We start from the raw sequence: 10348 nt of genomic DNA on the forward strand, positions 1-10348 counted from the left end.
CTGCTTTGCTTTCCCTCTTCAGAATCATATGCATTTGAGACCCTGATAAACAGTATTTTACTCTTTCAGAAACTCACTCATTAGTAAACAGCATGTTTTTTTATTCAGGATGAGAGCAAAAAAGCATCTTGTGCTATCAACAAGAATTCACAGGGGTGGCACCTGCAGCAGCGGGAGTTACAGGGTGACTCATCTTCCCCAAGGATTAACCTGGAGCTGTGCTGTGGCTCTGCTTCCCACTCCAAGTGCCTGAGCACAGCAATGCTAATTATTCCAGCTTTGTTAACTGTTTCTCCCGCTCCCAGCCAGAAGTTAAGCTCAGCTTACATCAGCTGCCACCTTGACAAACACAGAGTATATTGCTTTGGTGATGCAGAGGAAAACCTGCCCAGCAGACAGGTAGAAAAACAACAGCACTTGGGCATCTCCTGCCAGTGACAAAGGCACAGCGTGTCGAGGCACAGGTACCCAGGCCTAAATCACCTGTAAATACAGAGCTGATTGGAGCAGAAAGGGCATAAGAAACTACTTATGGAGTTATGCTGGCCAGTGGGAGAAGGGCACTTACATCAGTGATCTTGGCATTTCAGTTCCACTGCCTCGTCCCAGATTTTATGGATGTCAGACTCAATACTGGTGGCAGCCTGACGAGTCTTAGTCTTCCCTACGCTGTCTCCATCTCTTCTCTTATTAATCCGTTCTACAGGGGTACAAAACAGGAAGTTCAACAGCTTGGGTTATGTGAGCTGAGGCCCAGCTGCTTTGAGGTTGAAATGTAAGCCCTTATTGACACAACAACCACTCCAGGTCTGCACAGAGCAGCACCCACAGGTAAAGCACCAGTGCAGTGCCTTCTGTTAAACACCACTCGTCCCTGCTGCTAGTTACAGACGTGTCATTTCCTAGAGAAATACGGTTGTAGATCTGGATGAAATGCAGCACTTTGGTTTTTAAAACATATTTTTAGGAGAAACAGATGTAGAGCCTTTTCAGTGCTTTAAAGCAGTGCAACTCTATGCAGACACAGCCTCATAACAACGGCAGCCCATCAGTGACCACAAGCACGTTGTATCCATAACTACGGCATGTTTGTGCCATTCCTGGGTGGCAGAAAGTCAGAAAGTTTCACTAACAACTGTTTCTCATCAATGGGGACTGGTTTAGAGAAGACAAGCCTGATTTTCAGGAGCCCCCAGGACAGTATTCTACTTCCCTTGCAGGGCTACAGACCCGTTTTGTAGAAGGAATAATCCCAAATGTTGGATCACCTCTACCACAACTGGTTTCTCTTCTATTTGAAAAGGAGGCTTTGGATTAGAAGTGTTCCATCCAGGACAATATGGATAAAGTTTATTTAAGATCACAACCTGCTTGTACTCCTTCTGAGAGGCTTTCAACTTCAGATATTGCGATTGTCCACATTCACAAACATTACATACAAGTTCTATAACACACTCAGTAAAACAAAAAGGTTCCTCAGCAAACCCACTTTGCTAACACTGCCACAAGCTACAATACACAGGGAACTCAGTGCTGCAAACATGGGCTGACCCCGAGCTCGCCCTCCCAGTCTCCCTACTCCGTCACACCTAGCAGGCCCTGCAGGATGTTTATGGGCAGGGGGAAGACGATGGTGGAATTCTTCTCGGCAGCGATGGTGGTCAGGGTCTGCAGGTAGCGCAGCTGGAGAGCAGCAGGAGACTCCGTGATCACCATGGACGCCTCCTTCAGCGCCCTGGACGCGTTCATCTCCCCCTCGGCCGCGATCACCTGCGGAGGCAAACGGGTCAGACTGAGCTCAGTCCTCAAACTGAGCTCCAAACAGGAGGAACAGGGAATGCACAGGCTGATCTCGGCCCTAGGCAGGTACCACAGGCACCCTGCTCATGACCTGCCCTGGGCACGTGCTTCCACCCGTCACAAGCTGCTCCTGTTTGCTCTCCAGGCCCCAGTGCCTGGCATCCTCCCATCCAGAATGCAGGATCACAAAAGCTGCCATCAGGTCTTGAGAATGCAATGCAAGTATTTATTCTGTCTTCAAAAGCTTTTGGGCTTCTTCCAGCACTGCCTCTCAAAAGCAGAGGCACTCCCCACAGATAGCTGAAATTACTTTCTCCCTCAAGCTGTACTTTTCTGTATCTACAAGGGCTTGAGAGGAATGGTGTATTTCTTACTTGGGAAAAACCAAATCCAGCCCCCAGGCTGATGTCATTACCTTGGCTCTTGCCTCCCGGGCAGCCTCTGCTTCTGCAGCCATGGCTCTCTGCAGCTGGACAGGTAACTTCACATCCTTGATCTCCACACGTTCCACCTTAATCCCCCAATCATCTGTTGCCTCATCAAGTGTGACCTACAGAAGGCAGGACAGGTAAGTGAAGCCACACACCTGCCTCAAACTAATGCCCAAATATAAAGAATGACCAATAAACCAAATGAATTCTCTTCAAATTCTCAGACCCTCAGGGCTTTAGTATTTGTAGTATGATGTGACAGCTAAAAGAGCACAACTGTTTTAAAGTAACAAAAACTCCCAGAGCTTGATTAATGTACTGAAGGAATTCTGTGGCACAGTTTCCTCCCACACTGAAGGACTGACACAAGGATCCAGGGAAGCCATCCTCTCCTGTATCCCTCATTCCCACATGCTAGCCCCACTGACCCTTAGTGCTTTAGTCCCTCATTCTTATTTTACAGAGTGCCCTCCCAAGAGATCTTGTCAGGGCTTTTCCTACAGCTCCAAATCACAACTGATCACTTACAGATAAAGCAAATCCCCACCTTTAAGTGGTCCATGGGATTGCTGCTTTACCTGCTGTGTGATGCAGTGCTCCAAGATGCTCCTACCTGCATGCTGCGGGCAATTTCCTCACGGTCAGAGAGGATCTCAGAGAGGCTTTTGGTGCCCAGGACGTTCCTCAGGGTGGTCTGTGCCAGGAGCCGGGTGGCTGAGTCGGCGTTGGTGACGTTTGCCACGGCCAGGGTGGCGTTCTGCACCCTGTAATAAACCACTCCATCCACGTTGATTGTCACCGAGTCCTTGGTCAGGATCTGAAAAGCAGTGGGGAAAGTACAGAATATTCCATAAATACCAGGTTAATTATTAAGACAATCACTTATTTGTTTTACTACACCAAGCCCTGGTTTCCCACTGTCTTGAACACAAAAGTCCTTATACACATATGCTGCATGGGAATGTGCCCCAGTATTCACAAACTTCCCAGTACAGCTCTGAAAAGCTGAGACTAAATATGGGATTAGAAACTTCTCAGTGAAAAGCACATTCCATTCACTTTGCCTCAATGTTATTTTTAACCCACTTCATCGAAATCACAGAGGAATCTGCAAGTCATATCAGTGACAGGAAAAAGAGAAAAGGCAGAAATTATTTACTCTGAAATTCGTCTTCACCTGAGAAGGTTTAACCAGTGATTCTGGCAAGGAATCACACCCAGGCAGGTCCCTGGGCTGCCTTTCAGTGAGGTTTCCCCAGGGCTGTGTGAGGCAGCCTGACAGCAGGGCCCTGGGACTGTGCTGCAGAACTGCACCTCCTGGGACAGGAGGGTGGCACTGCACAGGGGAGCTCAGAGAACCTTGTTCCATGGTACACAATTCCCTTCAAGACTCACCTGCCCTGTCCCTTCCCAAACGACCTCTTTTAGCAGGCTTTTCTAACACAAAGCTAAAGAATGAGTAGCATGCACAGAAATCATGTTGAACAAATAAAAATTGATTTCTGCCTCTACATAAGGAACACAAACAAACCTAAATCCATAAGCGTAATTTAATCAAGCCAAAAGAAAAACTGGATTACTGATGGCCTCACTAATGGTACATCAGCAGCTGCAAGCACATTCTGCCTGCCAGTGATTAGGTTTCTCCCAATTACCCTTTAGAGTGTACCAGGACAGCTGCCATTTGTCTCAATCTACAACTAACCATGAGCAACAAGCCCACAGCAGATCTGACAGGAAACAGATGCAGCACACAGCTTGAAGGGAGCATCTCTGTGTCTCAAAATGCACCTGATACATGAGTGATACAGTTATAACCATCAGGATACAATTGTTCACTAGCTTATTTTTAGAGGGACACTTGGGTTTTATTCTTTTGTTATCCATTGAGTTGGCAGCACTGAGTTCAGCTGGCTTAATGCTCTGGAGACATTGTGCTACAAAGTTAGGATGTCCAAGGCAAATCAGACTAGAAATCAAAGTAATTTTTTTGTTCTTTAGGACCTGCCATGAGTGGCAGCACCTTCATCATGTTCCTGTGCAGGGCAGGGCACAGGAGCCACGTGCACACCAACCCAACAAGGGAGCTGACCACTCATTCCCCCAGCTGCTATAAATAGCATTTGATGTATATTCTAATTTCATCCCATTACTTGAGCCAGTTTATACATGTAGATAAATTGGCACAGGACAGATCCCTGCTGTGCCTGGAAATCTTCCAGATTTCACAGAGGCAATTAGGGGATGTTGCATGAAGCCCAGCAGCCTTCGTTCCAAACCCCTCCCATTCCAGCTCTCAGGCAGTGTTCAATTCTCTCATTTGGTCCTCAGAGCATCATCTGTTTTCTCTCAGTGCTCTTCCCTTACTGGATGACATTTCCAAGGGATAGATGTATTCTTCCCAATACACTGCACTGCACAGGGAATCTGTATTCAAACTGCACATTACCCAATACTGAGAGGGAAGAAGGAAAAGCAAAGTGCACAAAATTCTGCAAGGACTTTAGTAGATGCAAAGGCAAATGCAAACTCACCTCCTGAGGAGGGATATCAAAAGAGATGGTTCTCATATCAACTTTGATGAAGCTGTCTGTGCAAGGCAGGACAAAAAACAAACCTGTGCCAAAAAATCCATTCAAGAAGATGTGAAAATGGATCATTAGAGCAGACAAAACTTGTTACTGCAATAAGGTGAAATCCAACTGTTGTGGCTGTGCAGCTCTTTGTGAGGAACTCAGCAGCACAACACTTGTTAGTGGCTTCCAAACCAAGGTAAGACTTTCCAAAATACATGCTGAGAAACTTCAATTTATCTGGGTAGCACTTACTTAGAGATTTTTAACATTTGGAAATAAAACAGCCCCAAAACTATTAACAACTACTTTTAAAAATGTTCCCCACATAGTTACTTGTGGGGCCTAATTCTGGCAAGCACCAATCTCCTGCCTTCTCCTCTGGTGGCTCAGTGAGATTCTTCAGCTTTCCAGCAATGTGGAACATTGCAAAGCCTGGGTGAAAATGAAGGAAGAAGCCATTGCCCCTTGCTGTCACTTTGAGCAGCAGGAGCAACAGCTGAAAATAACATTCTTCCAGGTCTCAGTGTTTCTAACAACTTGTCAAAACTATCAAATACTCCACTGGCTTCTGTTACTTTTGAAGGATATCGAGGCTTTCAGACTCATTGGTTTAACTGATACATCAACCTTCTTTTCTCAAATAACCCATTTGATGCCATTCTTCCTCCCTTTACATTTAGTGCTTTTGATTCTGCCTGCAGATCGTACATTAACAAAGGAGAGCTGGGTAGAATTAAGTTTGCTGCCTTCTCAATCCAGACTACAAATCAGAACTTTATGAGCTGGAAGAGGCCCACGAGGCTCATAAATTCCTGTTGTAACACATCCTCTTACTGGAAGTTACAGAATTCTTGAGAAATCCATTTGCCACTTTACTGCAATGTCTCTACACCATGATTGTTTTGCTGATGACTAATTGGAGGAAATTGCTGTCCAGGACATACCTGGTCCCTTTGCTCCCCCTTTCAGGATGCGTCCAAGGCGGAAGATGATGGCTCGCTCGTATTCCTTGATAATCTGCAACAGATTGGTGGGTGTCATGCACATGATGGATTCCAAATTATGTACACACCGGGCTAGGACAGGCTTGAGTCTCAAATTTAATACACACTTCTCTACTGGCTGCTTTTGAGAATTTTAGCTAAAACTTTATTGTCAAAAAGCAAAGAGCAGAAGGAAAACATCAGGACAATAGTCCACAAGAAATATTGCTCAGACTCTCAACAGGAGGGCGCCTGGGCAGGTTCAGGCACCAGCAGAGCCATCAGGAATATCCTGGTAACCACACAACAAAGTGCACCATTTGTGACCCAGCAGGGATTTTTCAAGCTCCAATTCTGATGCCACATCAGCCAAGCCAGGAGGAAATAACTCCTCCTGTCTGGAAACTGCAAACATCAACCTCAGAGTGATCACAGATAACACTGTGCCTTCAAATGTGTCACGTGCAGCCACATCCCTGTACAGAATTACAGATTTCTATTTACATACTTCATATTTACATGAGTGATGTACAGGGAGATACCTTTAAAAAAATCAGTTCTCTAAGAGTAGTTATGGGTTCTTGCAATTATTCTGATCCTTCAAATGAGCTTATTTTCTAATGACAGCTGGGCAGATGCAGTGAAGACACCAATGCAGGAATTATTTTGACCAAATATTATAATACCACTTTTATTTTTGGTTTGAATGCACTGCAGTGCTGGGGTCTGCTATAGCTCAAGAACGAACAGAGCTAGATTAATTTGTGTTTATTTTCTCAATGAATCCAATTGAGAACAATAATAGCCACACTGCATTGCTGAAAGTTTTAATCCACCTTAGCAGTGAACGGTTTTACCTTTATGCACATCCATACTGATATAGGAAATGTAATAACAGTGAAAAAAATCGAGGCCATCACCAGGATCCATCCACAAAAACCGAGGCCAGAGTTGGTATCATCTACAAAAGAGCAGAAATTGTCACTTTTTAAAACCAAGAGTGCCTATTAAAGTGCCTAAATTGGATATTAATATTAAATGTTCCTAGAAATGTCACTGTTAGCACTACTCCTCTGGCCAAATGCATTAGGTTTAGATCAGAAATCAAATTAAAAGCCAAATTCTGCTTTGATTTTCATCGGTCTCTAAGTTGTACAAGACAGCTGAGGGCAGAATGCTGTCCAAGCAGCATTTTTGCAGAAGTGTACCAACACTGAAGTTTCAATTCCCAAATGCCTTTCTGTCCCCCAAGTTCTTGTAGCAGAGTGACTCACAGGCAGCAGTGGGAATCACGTTCCTCTGTTTTGTGACAAGTCAGAGGAACCTCGTGTGAGGGGCAGAACACAAATGCCCCCAGCCTGCCAGCTCTGGGACAGCATTGCTGGAACCTGGGCTCTGCTCCAGCTGTCAGGGGTGCACATCTAAGGAAACCACAATTCTCACACCCAGTGGATCTGGGAAGTTGGATAAAATGAGGTGCAAGATTAGCTGGACATGAAATAAAACCTCCATAAAGAATTTCTTGGCCAGAAACTCCTCATGCCTTATTCCTCTGTCAATGGAAGACACCTGAAGGTTACTCTGGGATCAAATAACGAGCTGGTGGTTTCAAAAGCTACCCTGCTAAAGCCATGCCAAAATGTGGCCTGGGAGGCATTCACAGAGCTACAGGAAGTTTCTTATCCTGCCAGCTGAGACTCCTAACGGGCTGCCAGGAGCCTGCTGCCAAGCAGGGATGTCCCCGAGTTTCACCCTCCTACTCTGGAGATTTGGAATTTCATGTAGAAGTCACACCTCAAATGATGTCAAATTTCAAGATTGAGCAGAGAGGATGCTTTATTTAGCACCAATGTGTTGTTCTTCACAATACAAGAAGGGAGAGAGCTGCTGTCTGGTGGAAAACTCTATGAGACACAAGAACCATGCCTTGCATGTGTGGGATGAGCTGGTTCTGCAGCTCCTGGAGGTGATCCCCATCCCTGCCCACCCCACAGGCTGAAAACAAGGGCATGACCCTGCCCAAAGTGCTGGCTGACAGTACCCCTAAACCTGCCACTGGAATCTTCCCTGAGCTAAAAGGCAGGCAAGCCCCCACCTTGGATTTATAGCCTGCTGTGGTGGGCAAGTGTAAGCAGGCAATAGAAAAAAATGCAAATATTCTTGAGCAACCTTTTTGAGAAATAAACCACAAGGAGAAGGACTATTAAAAAAATAAAAACAAAATCTTAATTGAATCAGCCTTCAATGCCTTTAAGGCTGACTGGAACAGTTACCATTACTTTAGCAAGAAATTATCACTTGGGCCATCAAACTGTATTAAGAATTTATAATACACACTTAGTGCTGGAGGCTAAGATGGAAGAGGAAAGTTCTCGTTACAGCTTGAGGTGTGGCACATGGTTCATTTGTGATTTATTTCCTTCTGCAAAGACTCCACAATCCAAACAAGCACACCACTGTCAAACAGCAAAAATGTGCCCTGATGAAAACAAAACGCCAATTTCAAAGTGAATTAGGTGTCTTCACAGATGCTTCACAGAGCATTTCAGATGGGAAAACCCCAACATTTTGACATCCAATAACCAAAACTACGTCTCATGCCACTTACTCCATATTTTATTGTGATCACATGAGAGCTGCAGGAGAAACCACCTCAGCAGTGTGTTCAGGAAAGGCTTGCAGAGACAAGATTGACACCGATGTGACCATGGTGAGGTATTAATAACTAAGATAGTTACACATGAAATGGAGATCCTCTCCAAAGATACCAGAGCCAGGATGTGCCACTGGGCACCAGGGCCAAAGAGATCCACAGTTATTTGTACAGCTCAAATTACCCAGCCAAAGGCTTTGTACACAAAGCTTTCTTATAAATACATTTCCTTCTCTGGCTGCAAACAAGAAAAGCATAAAATAAATCGGGACTTTTCTGTTGCCTGTTTCTGAACAATGGAAGTAACAGGAAAACATTCCAGCTTCCAGGGAGTGAAACTGCCAGTTGGGCTATCTCAGTGCATCACCTCCAAAATGTCCTGGCCCAGGTCACACACCTAACACCTCCTAACTGGAAGGACAATCCCACGTCAATAATGATACCAAGAAGTAAAAATTCAGTGCAACTCATTGCCCCACCTGAGGAATTCTACCACTTCCTCCAGTCACACCTAGACAGGATTTGGCTGTGATGAAAAGCCACAGTAGTGTCAAAAAACAATCTTTAAGTTCTCCTTGTTCTCCTTTCCTGGTGCAGCGTCCCAGAGATTACTTCTGTTGACTCTGTCATCATTTCCGTAGTTTCCCCCTCAGTGACCCGAGTTACTGCACAGGAAAGGAAACCACGCACCACAGAAACCCGCCCGACCTGTGCCACCGGGGCAGCTCCTGGTGCTGCTCCGGCACGGAGCGGGGCGAGGACCTGCCGGGAAGGGAATCACCACCTGCGGCCACGGTACCCGAAGGGGCAGCGGGGTCAGTGCCCCGTTAACCGGGGCTGGGGGCTCAGCATCCCCCGTTAACCGGTGCTGGGGGCTCAGCATCCCCCGTTAACCGGGGCTGAGGGCTCAGCATCCCCCGTTAACCGGGGCTGCGGCTCAGCATCCCTCGTTAACCGGGGCTGGGGCTCAGCACCTCCCGTTAACCGGGGCTGCGGCTCAGCATCCACCGATAGCTGGGGCTCATCAGTCCCCGTTATCCGAGGCTGGGGGCTCCGCACGCCCCGTTAGCCGGGGCTGGGGGCTCAGCATTCGCCGATAGCCGCGTAGCCGGTTCAGCAGCCCCTGCTAGCCGGGGCTGGGGGCTCAGCATGCCCCGTTAGCCGGGTAACCGGTTCAACATCCCCCGTTAGCCGGGGCTGGGGTCGCTCCGGGGCCGCCGGTGACCCCGGGGCTCAGGGAAGCGGAGACTGCCCGGGAAGCGAAGCACAACCGCTCCTCTCTCCTCTCGCGGGCTTAACTTCGGTGAAGCATCTTCAAACTTTCCTCCTCGACTAAATGGAGCAATAATTAAAACCGAAACAAAAAAGCGGAGAGAGAGACAGGGAGAGACACGAAGGCGCCCCGCGAGGAGCGGCCGCTGCGGGGCCGTTTGGGGACAGCTCCTGCCCGCTCCCCCTGCGGCCGTTACCTGCAGGCCGCCGGGGCTTGGCCGCGTACCCCGCTTCCTCGTCTGACATGGTCCCCGAGTCCCCTCAGAGCCGCCTCGGCGTCAGTCCCGCGTCCCCTCCGAGCCGCCTGTGCGCTGCCCCGCTGTCACCACCGCCACCGCTCCCACCGCCTCAGCGCCGCCACCGCCGTCCCGCCGCGGCTCCCTCAGCGCCGCCTCAGCGCCGCCTCAGCCGCGCGCCCGCCCCGCCCCGCCCCGGCCGCGCGCTCCGGGTGGGGCCGCGCGCGCCCGCCCCCGCCGCCAGGGGGCGCCGCTGGCGCTGAGGGCGTGAGGGAGCGGCCATGGAGCGACCCCCGCCCGCCGCCGCGCCCGGCCTGCGACAGCGGAGGGGAAGCGGCTGCAGGGCGGCCCAGGGCTGCAGGCAGGGCAGGGAAGCCATGAGGACCGAAGGAAAAGG

General features: G+C 48.3%; 1 protein-coding gene across 2 annotated transcripts; it reads right to left on the reverse strand.

Annotated features, from left to right (window-relative positions):
- Positions 1-84: 84 nt before the first annotated feature.
- Positions 85-10107, reverse strand: STOM (stomatin). Of its 2 annotated transcripts, none has more exons than XR_013184935.1 (8): positions 9913-10107; positions 6648-6751; positions 5752-5824; positions 4766-4848; positions 2845-3048; positions 2216-2350; positions 569-1770; positions 85-483 (listed from the first exon to the last, which is right to left on the reverse strand). XR_013184935.1 is itself a non-coding variant. In XM_054646362.2 (8 exons), the coding sequence occupies exons 1-8, from the start codon at positions 9959-9961 to the stop codon at positions 570-572; spliced, it is 960 nt and encodes a 319-aa protein (XP_054502337.1). In that variant the 5' UTR covers positions 9962-10107; the 3' UTR covers positions 85-569. The 2 variants fall into 2 exon arrangements, 1 of the variants encoding a protein (XP_054502337.1); XM_054646362.2 differs by having other exon boundaries at positions 85-700; positions 1590-1770.
- Between the last annotated feature and the right edge of the window lie 241 nt (positions 10108-10348).

The sequence above is a fragment of the Agelaius phoeniceus genome, chromosome 21 (assembly GCF_051311805.1).
Source record: "Agelaius phoeniceus isolate bAgePho1 chromosome 21, bAgePho1.hap1, whole genome shotgun sequence".
In the NCBI taxonomy this organism is placed as follows: domain Eukaryota; kingdom Metazoa; phylum Chordata; class Aves; order Passeriformes; family Icteridae; genus Agelaius; species Agelaius phoeniceus.

Bases quoted from the DNA above. Each gene is read 5' to 3' on its own strand.
- STOM (XM_054646362.2), bottom strand. From the start codon at position 9,961: ATGTCAGACGAGGAAGCGGGGTACGCGGCCAAGCCCCGGCGGCCTGCA. The intron at 4,849-5,751 runs GTATGTCCTGGA...TTTTTGGCACAG, and splicing joins AGGGGGAGCAAAGGGACCAG to GTTTGTTTTTTGTCCTGCCT. The intron at 1,771-2,215 runs GTAATGACATCA...TTGCCTCCGCAG, and splicing joins CCCGGGAGGCAAGAGCCAAG to GTGATCGCGGCCGAGGGGGA.